At 57.5% G+C, this 21,621-nt stretch overlaps 1 protein-coding gene across 1 annotated transcript; it reads left to right on the top strand.

The window, feature by feature from the left end:
* The first annotated feature begins 251 nt into the window (after positions 1-251).
* Positions 252-21,031, top strand: FOXO6 (forkhead box O6). Its single transcript, XM_036257200.1, has 2 exons — positions 252-1,159; positions 18,883-21,031. The coding sequence occupies exons 1-2, from the start codon at positions 746-748 to the stop codon at positions 20,149-20,151; spliced, it is 1,683 nt and encodes a 560-aa protein (XP_036113093.1). The 5' UTR covers positions 252-745; the 3' UTR covers positions 20,152-21,031.
* The last annotated feature ends 590 nt before the right edge of the window (positions 21,032-21,621 follow it).

The following is a 21,621-nucleotide window of genomic DNA, read 5'->3' as shown; positions in this document are numbered from 1 at the left end:
CCCGCCCCTGCGCCCCTCCCCCCCGAGACGATCAGGGGGCGGGGTCGCGCCCGCCACTCCTCCACTGCTCCCTAGGCGGCGCTGTTGTTTGCAAGGGATGCGGCGGGGTCGCCCCGAGTCGCACGCCCCGCGTCCCCACCCCCGGCCCGCGGGCGGGGCACCCGGCAGGCCTAGGATTCCGTGGCTGCTAGTGGGTACGCCCCGCCCCCTCCCGCGCCGGGCCCGCCCCTTCTCGGTCCCCCGCCCATCCCGAGGTGCAGCCGGCGCTGAGCGCGGCAGGCGCGGGAGCTGGCGCTGGAGCCGGAGCGGCGGCGGCAGCATTTACGGGGCGGCGGCGGCGCGGGCTCCCGCACGGTCTTGGGCTCCGGCATGGTGCAATCCGGCCTCGTCCCGGGAGAGCGTGGCCCGCGTGCGGGGCCGGCGCCGGGGGAGCGGCGGCAGCGACGGTGGCGGTGGTGGTTGCAGGTTCAGGCAGGCGGCAGGTGCTAGAAGCGGAGCTGGGTGAGGTGTGTGCCCGCTGGTCTCCGGGGCCGCCGCCCCCTCACTGCTCCAGTCTTTCCCTCCCTTTGGGCTTTCCAGCAAGACCAGCCCCCTGTTTCCGCGCCCCGGCCCATGGCGCCCCGCGGTTGAGCCGGCGCCGCCAGGGACCCCTCCCGCGGGCCTCCCCGGGGCGTGCAGATCCCGGAGCCGCCCGCCCACCCTCCGCGGAGCCTCCCTCCCCTCCTCGCCCGAGCCGGGCGGGACCATGGCTGCGAAGCTGCGAGCGCATCAGGTGGACGTGGACCCGGACTTCGCGCCGCAAAGCCGGCCGCGCTCGTGTACCTGGCCCCTGCCGCAGCCCGACTTGGCCGGCGACGAAGACGGAGCGCTGGGTTCAGGGGTGGCTGAGGGCGCCGAAGACTGCGGGCTGGAGCGCCGGGCGACGGCCCCGGCGATGGCCCCAGCGCCGCCCCTGGGAGCGGAGGTCGGACCGCTGCGGAAAGCCAAGAGCTCCCGGCGGAACGCGTGGGGGAACCTGTCCTACGCCGACCTCATCACCAAAGCCATCGAGAGCGCCCCGGACAAGCGGCTCACGCTCTCGCAGATCTACGACTGGATGGTCCGTTACGTGCCCTACTTCAAGGATAAAGGCGACAGCAACAGCTCAGCGGGCTGGAAGGTGGGGGCGTCCGGCTGGGGAGGGGGCTGGGCTCCTTGGCTGGGGCTTCCAGGGGCAGCTAGGTGCGTCTGAGCTCCCGGCAGGCGAGAGGGAGGGAGGCCCCGGGCACCCCCAGGGGTCAAGGAGTGTGTGCCCAGGGCGTGGGGCCGGCCAGCAGACAGGAGGGGGCGTGCTGGGAGCAGCTGTGTGCTTGTTCTGGATGCAGGGTGGGCGGCCTGGTGGGGTAACAAGGGACTGACTGCCACTTTGAAGCACCCCTGAGGGACACCTCCAGCCAGTCCTTCAGTGCATCACGGAGGAACTCATTCTCAGGCGTTGGACATTGGGGAGCCTTCTCTTACCCCCATTAGTGTGCTTTGGGTTACTCTTGTTTTACCCTCTCCAGCAGGGCACCCTCCTTAAAGAGATGAAATAATGACGGGTCAGTGGCAGCTTTCCCCCCACATCTTTCCCACTGCCCTGCCTGGAGCTGACCCCAGGGTGAGGAGTGCAACCCTGGGCTCACAGTTCTTCCTGTGGTGCCAGGAGTTCACCCTTGGGCACCAGCCAGTCTGGGGTGGGGTGACTTGTCAGGTGATCTGGGATCTGAGTTGTCCATGGGGCAGCTGGTGTCACCCCTTGTCTTGATCAGCATGGTGGGCTGGTGATGACTCCTGCTGGTGTTAGGGCAGGGTATTAAGGGCTGGGAATCTGTCCCTGTCCACCCCAGGCTGTCTTCCACTTCCCTGGCTTTCTGAGTTCAGATGCATTTGGGGGGGGGGCAGAGGCGCCCCAGGGGAAGCCTCAGTGCCAAACTGTGGGAAGGGGAGAGCCATCTTGGAAGAGGATAGGGGCTTGACTGGATTGTTGTCTCCAGACCCTCCTCTGGCCATCTTCGTGGGGAATGGGAATAGTCAGGGTTTGGGGGGAATAGGAAGTTGGAGATGGAGGGGCTGTGCCTAAGGCCTGTGAGCTGTTAGACTCCCTCTGGGAGCCAGGGGGTGGTGGTCTCTTCCAGGGAGGCATGCCTAAACGGAGGGAGAGGGCTGTACCTGGTGGTGGCTGCAGACAGGGTCAGAGAAGGAGGTGTGCCAGTGGGGGAGGGGACGCTTGTGGGCATGGACAACTCTAGATGTCCAGTGACTGCATTGTAGGGTTCACGGATCCTCTGACCTGGGAGCCTATGGCTCTCAGGCCACTATAGGGTGGGGCCACAAGCTGGAGGAGCAGACAAGAGCCTCTTTCCCCAGCCTTTCCAGCCCCCTTAGGATCAGTCCCCAGTGGGACACTTATTCCTCCCAAGTGTGTCCTGCCCTTGGGCTTTGCTCCTACCTCCCTTCCTGCTCCCCATGCACTGTCCCACCTTTTACTTCTCCCTGTGGATAGATTCCCTGTCCTGAAGGGCATAGTTCAGATGCCTCTTCCTAGAAGCCTTCCTTAACCCTTTTTAGTTAGCTTAGGAATCCTTCTCTGGCCCTCTCCCTGCCTGTCATAGGTCTTAGCCTTTTGTGTCTTATCTCATTTCCCTTCCCCACCCTGCCTTTGGAAGACAGTGGCAGTGTTGGAGCAATCTCTGCACCCACAGCACCCAGCGTAGAGCCTGGCACTGAGGAGCCACCAGTGCTGTCTGGTGAAAGAGTGAAGAAATGGTTGGTTGGTGCAAAGGATGCTGAGGCTAGGGAGGACACTGTGGGCCAGAGTAAGCCAGGAGGTCTTGCTGCAGGAGGTGGAGCTCCCGCTGGCTGGGCTTGATGGATTAGGGATGATGGGGGAAGATGGCAGGAGGGAACATGAGGCTGGAAGCTAGGAGAGCACTGCAGTTCATTGAGGGTTGTGGGGCCAAGTCCTGTGCCAGATACTTCCAGGCATCTGTGCCAGGTATCTCCTTAAATGCTCTCTGCCATCCCTGAGGTGGGTTTTACTGTCACCATTTACAGAGCTGGACACTGAGGCACAGAGTGGAGGAGTGAACTGCTCAAGGTCACATAGTCAGTAGGTGGGAAAGCTGTACTCCAATCCAGGTGTCTTTCCCTCAAATGTCCCTCAGAGCCTCTGGAATAGTGTCCTGCTGGCACTGGGTGTGGGACCGAGACACTGATGGTTTTTGAACAGGGACAGGTCTAAATTCTAAAATGTGATTGGGAATATGCTTGGAGACAACTTAGTCCCATGAGTTCATTTCTCAGACTCTGAGACTGAGGCCCAGAAAGGGATGGGACTTTTCTCAGTCCGTCAGTGAGCAGCAGGCCCTGGATGATGGCCCAGGTCTCCCGCCTGCCCATTGGATGTGATTTCCACTGCACCAAGCTGCTCAGGACACAGTGGTTCTCCCTGCGTCTGGGCTCAGGAAGGAAGGCGTCCTGGAAGGCTCGTCCTGGGCTGGAGTGTGGGAGAGGGAGCCTCAGGCTTGGGCTCCTGACCTAGGCCCTGGCAGAGACCACCCAGCCACTGGAGGAGGGCTGTTCTGAGGGGACTCTGGCCTTTCCCATCTCATTCTCTAGTGGTTATTCTCTTTCTACTCCCTCCATTCAGCTCCCGATGGAGCCTCTTTCCCCTCTCATGCCCCTTCCACTGCCTGTTCCCCATTTCCAGTCAGTCCCTCCAAGGGCCTGGTAGGGGGGCCATCCCTAACTCCTAGGCAAGCTCTGGTTAGCAGGGGCTGTGGTACACCTCAGGTGCCTAGGTTGGAGCCAGGGCCCATTGTTCCTTCCTTCCTCCCCTCCCCCACATAAGTGTTGCACTTGGATCCCTGGGTTGTATTGAACCCTGTGTTAGATGGAGTAAGGGGACCAAAAGGAAAGGCATTGGACCTGGCTTTAGGACACATCAGGGCTCAGCCAGTTCCACACCCAAGCCCAGTGTTTTACAGGCAGGAAGGGCCAGGGATGGGGGGCAGACATATGGGGAGGGCAGGTTAGATTCCTTGGGGAGCCAGGCAAACCCACTGAGAAGGTGGCACTTGATCTGAGCTGCCTTCATTGGGAGTAGAATTTGGGAGAAGTTCTTCCAGTGGATCTTGACCACATATACAAAGGCAAAGAGGTGGAAATGAACATGTTGGGTCTGGGAGACCATTGGGAATGCTAGGCTAGAACCAAGGGCTCCTAGGGATGGCAGGGAGGTGACATGGGAAAGGCAGAGTGGGACAGATCAGGAGGGGCTGGTGTGCTTGGGTTTTGCCTAGTGGTCCCACCTGTGGTGTGGGGAGGTAGTCCAGCAAAACGAAGGAGGCAAGATCAGCAGCAGGCACAGTACACCTACCAGGCTTTAAAGCCTGAAGGAAGGCTGGGCTTGGGGCTGGGAGCTCTACCAAAGAGGCTGATAGTATCCCCCTCAGAGTAGAGGGTCTCCGGTCTGGGAAGAGGGCCTGGACAGGATGTCCCCATCCTCTGCAGTGTTCCAGAAGTGTGGATATCTGACATCCAGGTAGAGCCTCCCACTTTCTCTCAGGTGCTCCAGCTCCACCTTCCCTAGTGATGGCCCCTCCGGGAAGCCTTCCAGGCTACTCTGGTCCTGGTGCTTCTTCCCCTCTGCTCCTTTCTGTTATATCGCCCCTGGAGTTGTTCTGCCTGTTTCCTGGCTGCCAGCTCCCCTGGGAGCTCCCAGGCCAAGCCTGGGCACCTCCCCTTCTTGTCCCTAGGCCTGGTGGGGGAGGAGCACAGCAGATGAGGACTTTCCTTCTCCCTCAGGGTCTGGAGCAGCCTGGCTGTTGAGGGGTGGGATCAAGAGGTATGGTGTGCTACCCCCATATGGCCCAGGCTGGCCAGTAGGTCCTAAATGGGGTAGGGGCTAGAAGGAGGGACAGATCTGAGCTGCCATGAAGAGGGTCCTGCTACTGGGCTGAGCATTGGTTGTGAGTACAGGGGGCACCCCCTTCACCCCTCCCCCTAGCCTGCTGGAGGAGGGCTCCCTCCTCCTTCTTTGTCCTCCGGGGATCCCCAGCCCCAAGGGCTGGTGGGGTGTGGGAGGAGGCAGTGCGAGCCAGAGCTGGGGGTGTCCTCACAACCCCCCCCCCTGCACTGCACGAGCGGGGGGCTGGCAGCTGCCCGCCTCCTGGGCACGAGCCCGTGCCAGCCGCTCCTGGCACAGTTGCTGGCACGCCCGGCAGACACCCACGGCCACCTGCTCACACCCACCCACGAGCGCTGGCGCTGCGGGCCCTTCCGGCTTTCCGGGCCTCCCGAGGCCCCTCCCCCGCGCTCTGGAGCCCCCACCCCAGTCCTGTGCTCCCCGCCTGCCCCCCCCTCCTGCGGGTCCCAAGCCCATGGCCCTGGCTCCATACCCACGCAACTTGGGGAGTTGGGTCTCCAGGCCGCTGGGGTAGCCTTGCCGCTGCGGGGAGGGGAGGAAGGGGGACCAGGAAGCAGACAGATAGACCGACAGACAGGGTGAGGGCCCCGCCTGCCACCTGGCGCCGCTCCAGCGGGACGATGGCGGGCAGCGCCGTGCCAGGCGGTAATTGCAGACAGACTAATTTAAAGAGATGAGACGGTTATTTTTAACTCGTGTTAAGGTAATGAACGGCGCGGGGGGTGGGGTGGGGTTTGCGGGTTCGAAAGTTCAGTGCCCCCCAACCCCCACTATCAGGGGTTTCAGGTCCCTCTCTCTCAGGCCCTGAGGACTCCAGCTTCAGCACTGACTGGAGTCTGGGCTCTGCCAGAGAAGGGTGTGGGTGGCTGAGAGGCCTGGAAGGGAGGCACCCACTAACCAAGCACCCGGCCATCATTATTCCAGGTGGCTATTAGGATCCCTGTTTCCCACAGGGAGAAGTGACCTGTCCTGCAGGCCTGGGAATTGACCACAAAACTCCAGCCTTTCCTATGCCACTGAGGCTAGCAGGGAGCTTGTGTTTGGATTTTGAAAGGGTGCAAGCTTGTCTCTGGAAGCCCACCTTCTCCTGTCTTTGAGTGGCAGCTGGTAGCGGCCACCACATGTGATCCTGAGGGCTGCGGACTGTGTGTGTGGATATGAGCCTCTGGGATGTGGGTGTACCAGAGAGCCCCTCCACACCTCACTGCCTCCCTTACCTGTGGCTGACTCACCAGTATCCCTTCCTACTGCAGCCTGTACACACTGGGTCCAGTTCTTTCACATCCAAGTTAGACTTCAGGGATCTAGGGAAAAGCAGGAGTCAGAGCCCAGCCCATGCTTTCATGCCTCCTTCCCCAGCTCACTCCAAGTGACTGGCAGCTCGTGACCTCTGGGACTGCCATTCTACTGCTGGACAGGTCTTAATGTTAGGACTTCCTTCCTTCTCCCAGCCGTGCCCCACCTCCCTGGAGCATCACTCAGTGTGTCCTAGTGTAGTCCTTTGGGGTCAGTCGGAGCTGTGGAGTTGGGAGCGGGTGAGGGGTGGACAGGGCACCTGCAGGGGAACCTGCCCCAGGGTGTGAGCTGGAGCAAATCTCTCTCCTATTCCGGTCCTCAGTGTTCTCATCGACGTCCAAAGGGCCTTAACTCGGTCTCTGGTCCTTTCTGGGCTGTGACTGACAAACCCTCTGGTTCTAGGAGTCATGAGGGGTTAGTTGGATCCGAGGGCATAAAGTACTGATAGAATTTCTCAGGGTGGAAGTATGTGAGTACAGGTTTGGATGGACTCGAACTTGGGACTCCTGCCTGGAACTTTCTGCCCTGCTCCTGGCAGTACCCAGGTGGCAAACAAAGTCTGGGTACAATGAAGGAAGTACTCATGGCAACCCAAGCTGGCCCCCAGAGCAGGCAGATGGGGGGTGGAGGGTATTGGGTGGGCATTAGCTGAGGCTCTGGGGCCTGGGTAGGGTGCTCAGTGGGACAGCTGGATCTAGAGCACCCTCTTCCTCCTGGCACCCTGGTTACCATGGAAACCAACTCCTGTTTGGGATGGTTTGGCTGTTTGCTGCCTCCCCCCCTTCCCAGCCCATATGTGGAGGTGGGAGGGGGGCCAGGTGGTGTGTGGGGGAGGGGCCTCCCACACCCTCCCCCCCAGGGCCTCCATCTTTGCAGAGAACCTTTCTGGTCTCTAAGGGGGATGCCTCTTGTGGGAAGGGGAACAAGAATTAAGACGTCTGGGTGCTAGGCAATCAGTGGGCATGTCACATAAATTCTCTCATTTCATACTCCCTGAGACCTAACAGGTATGTGTTTTTAGCCCCATTTTGCAGTTGAGGAAATGGAGACACAGAAAGATGAAGTCACTTGGCCAAGGCAGCATAGCTGGGATGAGGCTGAGCCTGGATTTAGATGCAGACCTGTCTGTTTCTACCATCTCCCAATGCTGGTGCAGTGCCAGCCCCACACACCACCCAGCCCTCCTGCCCCATGGCTTGCGCATGCTCCAGAACCCTCTGGGACTCCTCAGTTCCCTTGGGAGCCAACCAAGCACAGACTGCCCTGTTTGGACCCCTGGGTCCTCTGCTGGCTTTGTCCAGGCCCTGCCCTCCCTCCCATTTTTCCTGCTGCCTCTGATCTCAGGCTGCCTTCCCACTGCCACCTTTCCACCTGACACTGGAGTTCTCAACCCACACCCACTGCCATTTGTCACATGCTCACTAAGACAGCAGACGACTTTCATGGACTGATCCCTTGGGACACCCCTCAGAAACTAGGCGGGGTGCTTGGGTGGTTTGAACAAAGACCTACCTCCCAGGTGGTTCTGGAACCCACTGCGTCTGCCTGAGAATGTCTTCCTTAAATCCTTATTTGTTAGCAAACCTGGCTGGTGATCAGAGTCACCTAGAAGCTTTTAGTGAACAGAGGTGTTGAGTCCCCTTCAGACCTTCTGTATCAGACTCATTGGGTGGGCTCTGGAATCTATATTTTAACAGGTTTGTCTGGTGATGGGTCAGGTTCCGAACTGATGCCTTAGATGTTGACTTCCTGGGCTCCTGCTTGTCCCTCCCTCCTTCTGCTCCCAGTGTGGACCTACCTTCTCTCTAAGCAGGCTGCCCGGGTTGAGCCACTCCTCCTCACTCTGTTTGGGTCCTCCAGCAAATTGAACCCCCTGCAGTCAGCTCCAAGGGACTGACCCCCACTCCCCATCTCCAGCACCCACATGCTAGCAGGTATGCTGTACAGAAAGAACGTGGAGGGAGAGAAAGTGCTGATGCATTCTGCCACTGAGACTTTGGCTGCAGGAGGGGAATGCCAGTGTAAATACTCAGAATGGTGAAGAACCTGAAAGTCGCAGCCCCTGCCCTGATAGCTCCTGCCTGGTGGGAGAGACAGGAGCATGTGTACAGCACAGTGTTGTTCCTGCTGGGTCCTATCCTGGGGCTTCAGTGGGAAGTTCAAGGCCTTGGCCTCCCGGCCCCAGTCAACCTCTCCAGCCACATCACTCCCCGCTCTCTTCTGACCCTTGCTCTCGGCACCCTGAACTATTCCAGGTCAGGATTCAACCCTCATTACGTGCTTTCGTTTAATTCTCACAGCGATCCTGGGAAGCTGGATCCTGTGATACTGTTATTGTCCCTGTTTTGCAGATGAGGAAACTAAGGCTGCAAGAAATCAAGTGGCTTTCTTAGTATCCCACTATCAGTGACAGAGAGGAAACTCCCCAGGGCTAATTCTTTCCTGACCCAGTGCTCTGGCCAGGCCTTGCTGAGCTGACCCCCTCCTTGGCTCCACCCCCATTACACCTCTGCTTCCCATGGAATTTGGCCCTGAGGCTTGCGGCCTGGGGGATGGATCCAGGGTCCTTCCCTGCTATTCTCAGAGAGCTCCCTGAGGGATGTCCCCCACCAAGAGATATCCCCCACCCCGTATGGCCCCCGCTCCTTGATGTCCCCTTCCTCCATCTGCAGGCCCCAAGCCTGATGGCAGCCTCCTCCATTCACTTTCATCGCGGCCCACTGTGCAGTGCTGCTCAGAGGAACTGAACAGCTCCTTGACCTTGAGATGCCCCCAGGTCAAGCTGGGAAGATAAGATGAGGACTCCTGATTTTGATTTCAGGATAAAAACCCGCTCAGGGTCATGATGGAAGGCCAGATAATGAGCTAAGGGAGTTTGGAGGTCAGGGAGGGGAACCGGATAAAGGAGGTCAGACCCTGCAGGACCCTGGGAGCCCTACAAGGTCTGGCTGTGCTGGCCAGGACTTGAGGCTGAAGAAGCAAACAAGGGCATAAGGGCAATTGGCCTTGGATGCAAAGATGGGGAGCTGGTACTCCAAACTGTGGGGGATGGAGAAAGATCACTGAGAGTGGTGTGGAGGGTGGAGTAGGGGGTGCCCAGTGTGGGCCTGGTACTAGGGTGGAGTAGAGGCTGTGAGCCTGAGAGAGAGTGGGGGTCCACAGAGTCCAAGATGCCAGGCCATGCAGCACCCTTTGGTGCCTTGAGGATCTCGGAGGTGAGACTGTGGTATAGTTAGGTGTCTCAGAAGCAAGCTGGGAGCAGCAGATTCTAGCTTTACTATTCATCCTCTGTGTGGCCTTGGGCAACTGAACTCAGTTTCCTCCTCTACAAAATGGGATAATAACAGGACTTATGCCCAGTCTTTATTGTGGGCATTATAGAAGAAATACATGTAAAGTGCTCAGTAAATCTTAGCAAATATCATTACTTTTTTTCATTACTCTGGGGAAAGGAAAAGGACCACCCCCTACCACTATGTAGAGTTGGGGGTCCTTGGGCCCTGATCCCTGAGAGACACTGGTGTGTGTGTGTGTGTATGTGTGTGTGTGTGTGTGTGTGTGTGTGTGTGTGTGTTAGGGGTCGGGGTCCTTGCTCTACTGCCTCCCTTTCTGTCCCTGAGGTATCAGATATTCAGGATGTCCAAGCTCTGTCCTGTCCTTAGGTTGACCCACAGCTTTCTAGCCTCCAGAGCCTTCCCCAAGGCCTTGGGTGGCAAGCGGGCAGGGTGTAGGCTCTGTATTTTTTTTACAGATGAGGGCAATTATTTACTCAAGGTCACTCTTGAACTCAGGGCTACCTGCCCCTAGACACCAGCTCCTCTTTGCCCATTTGGAGGCTATGTGACCTTGGGCATGGCCCTTCCCTCTCTGGCTTTGAGTCCTATCTAGAGATCTGAATTCCCCTCCCCCAACACTCTGGGAAGCTGTGAGGTCTCCTCCACCCCTCCTGTCCCCTCCCCCTGTCCTCAGCTGGCCTTGCCTCCTCTGTAACCTGAGCTGGGGCTGTGGGGGAAGGGGCTTACCCTCTGCCAGAGTCACCTGCCAGCTGAGCAGTTGTGAGGGGATGCAGGCCCCCCCAGGAGATTGCGGGCTCTTAGCCCAGCATGGTTGGGGCAAGCAGAGCTCAGCACACCCAGTCCTGCCCTCTGGTCTCTTACATCCACAGCTTACCCTGAGCACTTGTTCATTTTTTAGTGGATATTCATGTTCCAACATGTCCTGTAAGGACTTCTCAGTATCCAGGAGAAGAGAGATGGCAGGTGAGGGAGGGCTGGTACCCCGGTCTGGGTGGGCTGCCCTGGGCTCCTGGAGCCCCTTGGCATGGGAGCAGGGGACCAAGGGTGGCCTCTGTGGGCGAGGCCAGTGACTGTGCGGGTGGCCATGCCCCTGGGAGAGCAGATGGTTCTCCTGGCACCATGCCCACTCTTCCTCTTTTCCCCCAGGAGCCAGCCATCAGGGCTGGGGCACAGCTGCCGGGCCCTCCCCAGAGCCAGACCCAGGGCAGGGCTGGGTGAGGTCACCGCAGCTGCTCCCAGGGCCTGAGCAGGGGTCCGGGAGGTGCTGGTGGAGGAGGGAGGGGACTCACACTGAGAAGAGACTGGGAGAGGCCTGATGGCTTTGCACTTAGGGATCCCTTTTATCCTGGATGAGCGAAGGAAGTCTGTGGAGAGGTTGCTGAGCCAGTGTGAGCAGCGCCCCCTGCCCCCACCCCAGGCATCTCGGCAGAAGAGCCTTGGTGTGAATTCTGCACCACTACTTACACCCTGTGACCTCAGGAAGGTTGGTTGGTCTTTGGGAGCCTCAGTTTTTCATCTTAAAATGGGGATAATAGACCTCTTCAGAGGGTATCACAAAGATTTGATAAGATTTAACTGTTGAGTGCCAGCACAGGCATGGCCCATGTGAATGTTCAATAAATGGTTAATTCTTTCCCTCCTCACTTCGCTGAATTATCTTGAGGAGCCAGGAGGTACTGAGGAAGAGTAGGAAGATGGCAGAGGCAGCATGAATGGGATGGCAGACCGGAGGGACAAGGTGAGGCCTGGGGTTCTGGCCTGAGGTTTTGCTGAACAGAAACTGCACAGAATAGCCAGGCCCTGGGTGGTTTGTGGCTGCTGAGAGCTCCATCCTATGTGTGACTTACTGTGAGCTAAGGACTGCCCACAAAGTTCTAGTGGAGAAGCAGGCTCATACACACACTGTTGTACTCTAACTTGCAGTTAGATTTCTGCATTAGCACTAAGGTAGGAGCAACTATCTTTGGGGCTTGCAGCGGGGACTAGGAAGAAGCCACAGAGCTAGCCTTGATGAAGCAGCAGAAACTAGTTGAGCAGAGAGAGGGAAAGGCAAAGGGAACAGTGTGCAGAGGCATGGAGGTGTGAGGCATCCAGGGTGGCTGGAGCCTCAGGTGGGCTTAAGGGAATGGAGGTGATGAAGCTGAAGAGCATCAGGGGCTGTTGAATAGCAGTCTGGAGTTGGACCCAAGCCAGAGGTGATGAAGAGCCATGTAGGGGTGAACTTGAACTGCTACTGCTGATTTGTTTGCTGTCCAGGCTGGGTATGTGGGTTCTGTTGTCTCTGGAGTGGAGGGGGGCGGGCAGGGCCTATCCCTTGACCTCATGCCTTGCTTTGGTATTTGGTTTCTGTTGGCCCCTGGCTGCCCACTTCTGTCCCCCTGCTGACTCCAAGCCTACTCACCTGTCAACACCTGTGACCCTGATGCCTCGCCTGCCCTTCTGCCCCTCCTCTACACAGGCCCTAGTTCCAAGGATTTACACATGGCCTCAGGCCCCTGTGGTCATCTAGGTTATCCCCTTCTGTCAGGAAGCTTCACCCCAGGCAGCAGAGCAAGTGACCCCTGGAGAGTCTATGGCTCTGTCTGAGACGGGTGTGTATTCTGGGGCCAGACTGGGGCCAGAGTAGGGTGGGGAGTAAGGGGTGGGACAGGGGCTGCTTCTGGGGGCTCTGAGACAGAGAGGGGATGAGATTCTTGACATGTGGGATCTCATCCAGGTCCCAGCCCTCCCCCATGGATGTTGGCACCGTTACCCTGTTTTACAGGGGAGGCCCAAGGTCACTTGGATGAAGTTGGGATTCCAACCCTGCCCTTGACCTTTCTTCCTGCAGGAAGGGAGGAAAGGAGGTAGGGAGAAAGGAAAAGGGAGTTGTGGAGGGGATGAGAGCCCTTGCACAGCCCCACAGGTGGTCTCTGCTCAGGGAGGCGCTGAGGGAGGAACTGGATCATCACCCCATCTTGCAGATAGACTCAGTTTCCTGGGAGAGGGGCTGGGAGGAACTGTGGACAGTGATGGAACCTGGAGAGGCATCCATACCTGGCTTTCAGCTTAGATGGATGGACATAAAACCCTGGACTAAACTGGGAGGGTCCTGGAATCCCCCAGGTGCTGGGGAGGCCAGGAGGTAGCACAAATCTTACAGTGGATGGGGCACAAGCCTTGGGTCTCCTGTTTCTGATATAAGCCAGAAAACTTGGACTTGAGAACCAAGGCAGGGATGGCTACTGATGTAGGCAGCAGGACAGTGTCGCCCACCACACTGGGGGCATGAGCCCTGGCTTTAGAATCGAAACAGCCTAGAGCTCCAGACCTGACTCCAACACTTCCCAGCTTCGTGGCCTCAGAAGTCATTTAACCTCCTTTGTAAAATAGTATGTAATGAGCCTAGCCTGGGTCTGGCAGGTAGGTGCTGCTCTGCTCTTGCCTGGGCATTTGGAGCACGTGCCAGTGGTGTGCTGGAGCTGGCTTGCTGTGGCTCAGGAGAGCCGTCGCGCACACTTCCCAGTGATCACGTCACACTCGCAGCTTAAAATGGGCTACGATGGGAGTATCCATGCCACATAAGTCAGCAACAGCTATAAATCAAATCAACCAGGATCTTCTCTCTCCTGGACAGTTGGAGGAAATCCATATTGTGGGCCTTCTTTAGCCCCAGAGGGCACAAAGGGGGAGGTGGGGCAGTGGTGGCATGCTGGCTGGGCCAGGCAGCTTAGAATTCAAAGTCTGTGGGCCCTTTGGGGCCTGGGGAGATTGGACGTAGTCATAATGCCAGGCAGCCCTCTGTAGACATGGGACGGGGAATGGTGGGACCCCTCTTCTCCCTCCCCACCTTCCTCAAGAGATCTGGCCGGCTCCGGCTGGAGAAGTAAGATTGGATGAGGTTGAGCTATCAGAGAATGAAGCTGAGCTGGAAGGAGAAATGAGGCTGTACTGGAAGATAAACAAGGTTGTACTGTCCGGGAATGAGGTGGTACTTGGAGGCAAGGTGCGGTTGCATTGTTAGATAAATGAGGTTGTACTGTCCAGGAATGAAGTGTACTTGTAGCAGAGATGACGTCCTGCTGGATCTGTCGGGTTGCACCGTCAGAGAACACAGCCACACCACGGGAGGAAGGAGAGCCTCCGACTTGGAGGATAAATGAGGGTGTCCTGCTGGATAAATGAGGGGGCCCGTCAGGTGAATGGAGTGCTGTTAGCAAATGAGGTTGTACTTGCTGGATAAATGGGACTGGTGTGCTGGATAAATGGGGTTGTGCTGTCGGATGAATGCATTACTGCTCGTGGGCGAAGGGTGTCCTGCTGGATAGATGAGCTGCCGCCACCAAATGGATCAGACCCTGTCCACAAGGGAGACACCATCAGCAAGGACGAGGTTATTCTGTTCCCACTGGGGCTCCTGGAGTATCTTGTGGCTCAGGTGGTACAGACTGTGAGGGACTCTGGCCGCAGCAAGTCCTGGTTAACCAAGTCTGTCTGAGAAGCAGGAGGGAGAGAGTACGGGCTGGAGTGGGCACAGCCCCTGTCTTTACCTCTCATGGAAGTTCCCTCTGTGGATCACACTATTCCTGACTTTCTCCACCCCACACTTGGCTCTTATTCTATGTTGTCTTCTCTCAGCCCTGCTTGGAGAAGCCCGTTATGGGCCATCTACTCCACCCAGTCTCATTAATTCTCCCTGCAACACAGTATTACCTCTCTTCTCTCTCATTCATTCTACAAACATTTATTAATCCTTCTGTATGTATCAAACATATGGGGTACAGTTAAAAATTGACAAAAATCCCTCATGAAACTTATATTCTAATATAAGAAAAATCAGACAATAATAAGCACAGAAGTTAAATTATATATTTATACATACAGCATAATTTATTAATTTATATACATATATAAAATATATTAACTTAGGAAGTGATAGTAACTTTAGAAGAATTTAGGGTAGGGTAAGGGGGCCAGGAAATGGCAGGGAAGAAGAGCAGTTGTTAAGAGAGTGGTCAGGATGAACCTCCTGAAAGGTGACATCTGGACAGACTCAAAGGAGATGAGGGATTAACGTGGGTATCAGGGTGAACAGTGTTTCCCTGAGACAGAGGCCCCAAGGTGGGCCATGCCTGTCAGGTTCAAGGGACAGAGGGAGGGATCGAGCCCAATGTCAGGGGAGGAGTATGAGAGGTCACAGAGGGGCTTGTGGTAGCCAGGCCTGTTTTTTCTTCTGAGTGAGATGGGTACAGTGGAGGTTCTGAGCATCACTGAAAGGGTCACTCTGGCTGCTGCACAGCAGAGGCTGTGGGAAGCGAGGATACAAGCAGGTGGCCATTGGAAGAAATTGAGGTTCAAAGCATCTTGCTCCAGAGCTGCATTGTTTGTGGGTGTTGGAGCCAAAACTGGAACCCAGATCAAGACCAGAGCCCATGCACTTTGCCCTGTGCCAGCTTTCTCTCTCTGGTGGAAGAGGCCCCTGGAGGCTGGCCTCCCTGGGCCAGGTTCTGAGGAAGAGTGGGATGGGCATGGATGGTCACTGTCCCTTCCCTCTGCCCCTGATGGTTTCCCTGAGGCCCCTAACCAAGGACGTCCTGTTTCCCCTGAGACCCACCCCAGGTTTGTCTGGAGGTGTGAGGCCCTAGAAACTGGCCCAGCTATGGGTACCAGGGAAGCCTAGGCATGCCAGGGTGTGGCTGTGGTGGTGGGTTGCTAGGTGACTCCAAGAGGAATCCCTGGTTACTGCTGCCTGGCAGAGGCGTCTCCCTCTTCTGCCTCCCTCACCTCCTCCGTGGCCTCTGGCCTCCCAGGAGGCCTTGTGAGAGAGATGTGATCAGCGCTTGCCACTGGATCTTGGCCTGGAGCTCTGACTGGTACCAGGTGGCTGGGCCCTGAGGAGCCAGACTAGGCTTCAGGGCTTGGGCTTGCCTCATGGGGCACAGCCCTTGTGCACACCTGGTGTAGAGCCCAGCTGAGCAGAGGCCAAGGTCCTCACCCAGCTCTGGGACTCCTCCTTGGGTGACGCTGGGCAAAGAATGGCACCCATCTGGGCCTTAACTCCCCCATCCACCTGGCCTGCTGAATCCCTTCCAAAGGGAGAGTGCTTACTGAGCAGGCAGGGCTCCAGGCACCCCTGCCCCCATCCCCTGATGGCTTCAGTGTGTAACACTCAAGTGTTGCATTAGATTCCATTTACCGAGAGTGTCATAACTTAAAAAAAAAAGAAGTTTCAAAACCTCTGCACTGGATGATTCCAAGAACTTTCATTATCAAATTGAAAAGGTCCTCAGAGTACAACTGATCCATCTCATTAGTTTACAGATAGGGAAACTGGCCCGGAGTGGAGGAGGGACTTGCCCCTGGTCAGACTTGGTGGAGGGGGAAGAGCACCAAGCTAGGGATTTGAGGCTTAGACTCAGTTCCCAGCTTTGCCAACAGGTCCTGGGCGACTTTGGGCAAGATCTTTCTTTCTGGGTCTTGAGGCCAAGTCCTGTGCAAGGGACAGGTTGGGGAAGGATACAAACTTTCATGGGCCCGGAGCATGTGTTCTTGGTGGCCATCTACAACATTTTCATTTGTATTCAGAAAATTTGGATGTATTATGACATACAATGCAAAATTCTCTTGAATTCTAAAAAGGAAGCTGAAGACTTGTAAGGAATTTTGACCTTTTTTTTTTTTTTTTTTTAATTCTGACCTTTTAACATGCCCCCAGTCTTCTTGTGCTGCCAGCTTCTGGGAATGGTTTACATGGAAAGTTTGAGAAGCGCTGGAGTACTGGCTTCCTAAGAGGCTTTGGAAATTCTCCAACCCTTTGTCTCCTGTGGTGGAATGTGATGTCCTTCAGACTCAGTGAGACTAACCTGAAATCAATACCTGGCTCTGCCACTTAAACTGTGTGAACCTGGCAACTTCCTTAACCTCTCTGAGCCTCACTCTCCTCGTCTCGCAGGAGGAATCACAATCCCTGACGTGTACAGAGTTTGGTAAAGTGATGACATGAGATAAAGCACTTACAATGCCCAGGGCTGAACAGGTAGTACTGAGTAGGTGCTGGTACTTGGTGATGTCCTTCCTCCTCCCCTTCCCCCTGAGCACTCAGAACCAGGCTGGCACATATGACATTGATGAAAAGGTGTTGCCTGACTGGCCTTCAGCTGGAGAAGCTGGGAGGTGGATCCTCTGTAAGCCAGATCCCATGTGGGAGAACTGAGGCCTCTGAGGCCCCTGAACACAGGTGTGGGGGAGGGGCTGGGGAGGCAGGTGCAGGGGCAGAAATGGGAAAGAGGGTATCTACTTGAGGGAGCACCGCTCCCTGGCGACCCAGCTCCCCTCCTCTCTGCGTCCCAGGAGAAGCCAGGCAGGGCAACACTGGGAGGGGCCTTGGAGGCCCAGCTGTCACCTCCCAAGACCAGAAAGTGCCAGAGATAGGGCACCTGGGGCCCAGAAGAGTCAGTCAATCAATACCTGGAGCTCGGGCTGAGGGAGGGTGCCCTGGGCAGAAGAAAGGACCCTTCCTTCTGGACACTGATGGGAAGTGGGCAGGAGGGAGAGCTCTCATTGGATCAGTGGTTACAGGGTTACAGGGCTGGGTGGAAAAAGAATTAAGAGCATGTCCATGAGCTGGGCAGATCTGGAGTGGTACCTGGCACTGCTGCCTGTGGGACCATGGGCAAGTTACATCATGCCTCTGGGCCTCCACTCCCTGGTACCTGAGGTGGGGTAATGCCAGCTTTCCAGAGTTGTTGGTGCCCAGCATAGTTACATTTGGCATAATTTCAAGGAGGTAGAGACAGAGCAGGTCTATCGTTGATCTAACAGGGGAGGTCTCCTGGACACGGTGAGGGATTTAACCCTTTATGAGCACCTGGTGTGTTCACCACTTACCCGCGTACATCTCAGGTAATGGCCTAATAGCCTTCTGAGGTGGTTATCGAATGTCACCCATTTTTTCCAGGGTAGCTCACCAAGTCACTGAGGCTCACAGAGATTAAGTCAACAGCCCATGGTCAAATAGCTAGGTGGCTGAAAAGAGCCAGGCTTCCTGACCAACCTTCTGATACCCAAGCCCATGCTATTTCCACAGCAGTAACTAAGCCAGGAGGTCAAAGCCACCAGGTGGGAGGCCCTAGAGGTAGGGCGGGCAGGCCCAACAGGTTCCTATAAATCAGTCTGCCTCCTCTGTCCCCAGGACAGGCCTGGCAAAAGCAGGCAATGGCATGGGGAGCACTACAGACTGGCCCAAAAGACATTTAGAATAGGATGTATGCGGGAGTGACAAAGGGTGAAGCCCAGGGATGTACGGGGACAGCAGAAAGAGCTGTGTAGCCTTGGGCAAACCATTTCACCTCCCTGAGCCTTGGTCTTCTGATCCATAAATGGACAATATGCCACCTGCTTTGTGGAGATTCATGAAGGTATCTCCAGGAGGGGGCTTTGAAGGTAGACTGCAACCCAAAGGGCAGGCCAGAGAGGGGCTGGCCTGAAGGTGGGCACTGAGCAGAAGTGGAGTCGGAGGTCACCATGCCTGTGGGTGTGTTTTGACGGGCTTGCTGGGATCCAGGGCCTCTGTGGAGCTTACAGAAGCTCAGAAGAGTTGAGGGAAATCTCTGAGAAGTCTTGGGCCTCTACCCACCTTGGGGATGCCCAACCTGTTCTGCTTTCCCTGGCCAGGCCCTTCCAGCAAAGGGTTAACAGTCTTCTCTACCTGCAGTTGCATTTTAAAGACACGAAATTAAAGCAGGTAATTTATTCTCCCCACACACGAAAGAGCAATTAGTTCTAAACAGGGCTTAATCAGTCACCACGAGATTGATTTCTGGAGCCCTGGGTTTTCGGGCTCCTGGCGCCATGCCAGGCTGGGGAAGGAGGGGGGCGGACAAATGAGCCACAGCGGCAAGAGCCCTTACATAATCTGCTGAGGGCGGGGGTTGGGGGCTGGGGGTGGCAGCCTGGCTAGCCCCAGGGCTTGGTTGAGTCGGAGAGGGGGTCTTGCTCACCTGCTGCAGGCCCCTTAAGAGTAGCCCTCAGGGTTGGCCATGCCTCCCAGGGATGGCTAGGCCAATCCTCTGGGCAGTGCCAGTGGGGGCACGGGAGGAGGGGTGGTGCGTTTTTAAGGTCTTGAATGGATATTCTGAGTTTGTCGGATCTGATACTTACACCTGCTCCTCTCACCCCCAACCCTTTCCCCCATTCACCCTTTCATCTTCCCTATTTCCTCCCCTTCTCCCTTCTGGCTCTTCTCATTCTCTTATCCTCTCCTTTCTCTATTCTCTCCCCCTTCTCTTTCCATCACTACCCCACCTTTACTCATGGCCTCCTCACTTCCCACTCCCCCACCCATGTCCTTGTCTCTGGCCACAGAACTCCATCCGGCACAACCTGTCTCTGCACACTCGCTTCATCCGCGTGCAGAACGAAGGCACAGGCAAGAGCTCCTGGTGGATGCTGAACCCTGAGGGCGGGAAGACCGGCAAGACCCCGCGGCGCAGGGCCGTGTCCATGGACAACGGGGCCAAGTTCCTGCGCATCAAGGGCAAGGCAAGCAAGAAGAAGCAACTGCAGGCACCCGAGCGAAGCCCTGACGACAGTCCCCCAGGCGCACCAGCCCCGGGTCCTGTGCCTGCCACCGCCAAGTGGGCCACTAGCCCAGCCTCGCATGCCAGCGACGACTACGAGGCGTGGGCCGACTTCCGCGGTGGCGGAAGACCCCTGCTCGGGGAAGCGGCCGAATTGGAGGACGATGAGGCCCTGGAGGCCCTGGCGCCTTCGTCGCCGCTCATGTACCCGAGTCCGGCGAGCGCGCTGTCGCCCGCGCTAGGTGCGCGCTGCCCTGGGGAACTGCCCCGCCTGGCGGAGCTGGGAGGCCGTATGGGCCTGCACGGCGGCAGCGGCAGCGGAGCGGGGATGCCCGAGGCCCTGCTCGACGGCACTCAGGACGCTTACGGGCCGCGGGCCCGCACCGGGACGCCCGCCTACTTCGGCGGCTGCAAGGGCGGCGCCTACGGCGGGGGTGGGGGTTTCGGGCCGCCGGTGCTGGGCGCGCTGCGCCGCCTGCCCATGCAGACCATCCAGGAGAACAAGCAGGCCAGCTTCGCGCCGGCCGCCGCGCCCTTCCGCCCCGGGGCGCTGCCCGCGCTGCTGCCCCCGCCGCCGCCCGCGCCCCGCCCCGGCCCGGTGCTGGGCCCGCCCGGGGAGCTAGCGCTGGCGGGCGCGGCTGCCGCCTATCCTGGCAAAGGCGCGGCCCCGTACGCGCCGCCGGTGCCCTCGCGCAGTGCCTTAGCCCACCCCATCAGCCTTATGACGCAGCCCGGCGAGGCGGGCACCGCGGGCCTGGCGCCGCCTGGCCATGCGGCCGCCTTCGGAGGCCCGCCCGGCGGCCTCCTGCTGGAGGCGCTGCCCGGGCCATACGCCGCCGCCGCCGGGCCGCTGGGTGCCGCGCCGGACCGCTTCCCGGCGGACCTGGACCTCGACATGTTCAGCGGCAGCCTGGAGTGCGACGTCGAGTCCATCATCCTCAACGACTTTATGGACAGCGACGAAATGGACTTCAACTTCGACTCCGCACTGCCTCCGCCGCCGCCCGGCCTGGCCGGGGCCCCGCCCCCCAACCAGAGCTGGGTTCCGGGTTGAGGGCCGCCTGCTGCGCCCCGGGTGCCCGCCCCACCCTCGAGGGGCTTCTGTCTTCCCATCCTGATCCCCGGGTCCCCATCCCTGATTCCAGCTCCACGGAGGATCCAGGAGGCAGCCCCAGCCCTGCTAGAGACTTCCCTCGGAAGTTGGCTGCTGAGGGAAGTAGTGGGGAGGGGCTGGGGCACCCCACATTCCTGCCCAGACTCCTGAGAGCCGCTCCCCCTACTCCCGGGGCAGGAAGCCTGGGGTGGAGGCTGAATTCCGGACTGGGTGGGAGTGAGGAGGAGCGAGATGGGCTGCGCTGGTTGGAAAAGCCAATCCGGTGATGGGTTGAGGGTGTCTCTGAATCTTCAAGTCTCCCTTGCAGGAGCCCTCGCGGTGGTGAATCGCCTACCCCAAATCCTGATCTGATTCCCAGTTGACACTTTCCACAGGTCTTAGCCTCACCCACCGAAAGCCAGCAACCCCTTCCAGAAAACACACTCACAGCTGTGCACCCTGAACTGCTCTCCTTCAGCCCTAACCCCGCCTCTGGTTCAACCCCTCATGGTTCAACCCCTCCTCTCCCCTCGGAGTCAATTGCCCTTTCCAATCCCTACCCCACCCCCCAGGATAGGTCTCAGCTTCTCCAGCGGGCCTTGGCTCTGGATCCACACCCTGACCCCAACACTCCTTTCTCCGTGCCAGTCCTGGCTCCTCTCTCCCATATTTATAAGTGTCGGGTTGGGGCGGGCTGTGGGCGCGGCGTCCCCGGAGCATATCGTAGGCTGTGTACCGTGGCCGTGCCGTCAGTCAGCGTGTGCGTGTGCGTGTGTGCCGTGTCGAGGCCGTGTAGAGTGCATTGTACAGCATATTTTCATGAATAAAATTGTTTTAAATATTTCCCGCGCCTTGGGCTAGTAGGGGGAGTGGCGGGGGAGGAGGATAACTGGCAGGGATCCGGGGGGCGGGGTTCCAGTGCCTGAGTCCCTATTGTGGTTTTGTGTCTGAGTATGTGTCAGCATTCCCTGATGCCTGTCTGCTCAACACACATTGGTTAAACGCCTACTGAGTTTTGGACTCTGGGGATGTGCCTGTGTGGAGCTCTGCACCTGTTTCTGTGAACAAGTGCTTGCAGGAAGTTTCTGGCCTGGGGAAATTCTGTCCTGAATAACCCTCACAGTTGGGAGAGAAGGCACAGATATTTACTGTTATTGTCAGGTTCTGTATTAGGAATGACTTGCTCCCATTGTACAGATGAGAAAACAGGGTCAGAAAAGGAAAACGCCTTGGGAAAGCAGGGTTGGGTGGTGGAAAGGAGGCCTTTGGAGGCACACAAATTTCTATTTGAATCCATTCATTCCCTGCCAGTTTTTTGTTTGTTTGTTTGTTTGTTTTTAACCAGCTGTGTGACCTTGGGCATGTTTTCAACCTTTGCATCCTTGTGTTCCTGATCTAGACCATAGGATAATAGCACCCATCGCATGAATT

This window comes from Molossus molossus, unplaced genomic scaffold (genome assembly GCF_014108415.1).
Source record: "Molossus molossus isolate mMolMol1 unplaced genomic scaffold, mMolMol1.p scaffold_m16_p_12, whole genome shotgun sequence".
NCBI classification, from domain to species: Eukaryota; Metazoa; Chordata; class Mammalia; order Chiroptera; family Molossidae; genus Molossus; species Molossus molossus.
The sequence above is the reverse complement of the archived record's forward strand: the minus strand, read 5'-3'. Positions and strand labels throughout refer to the sequence as shown.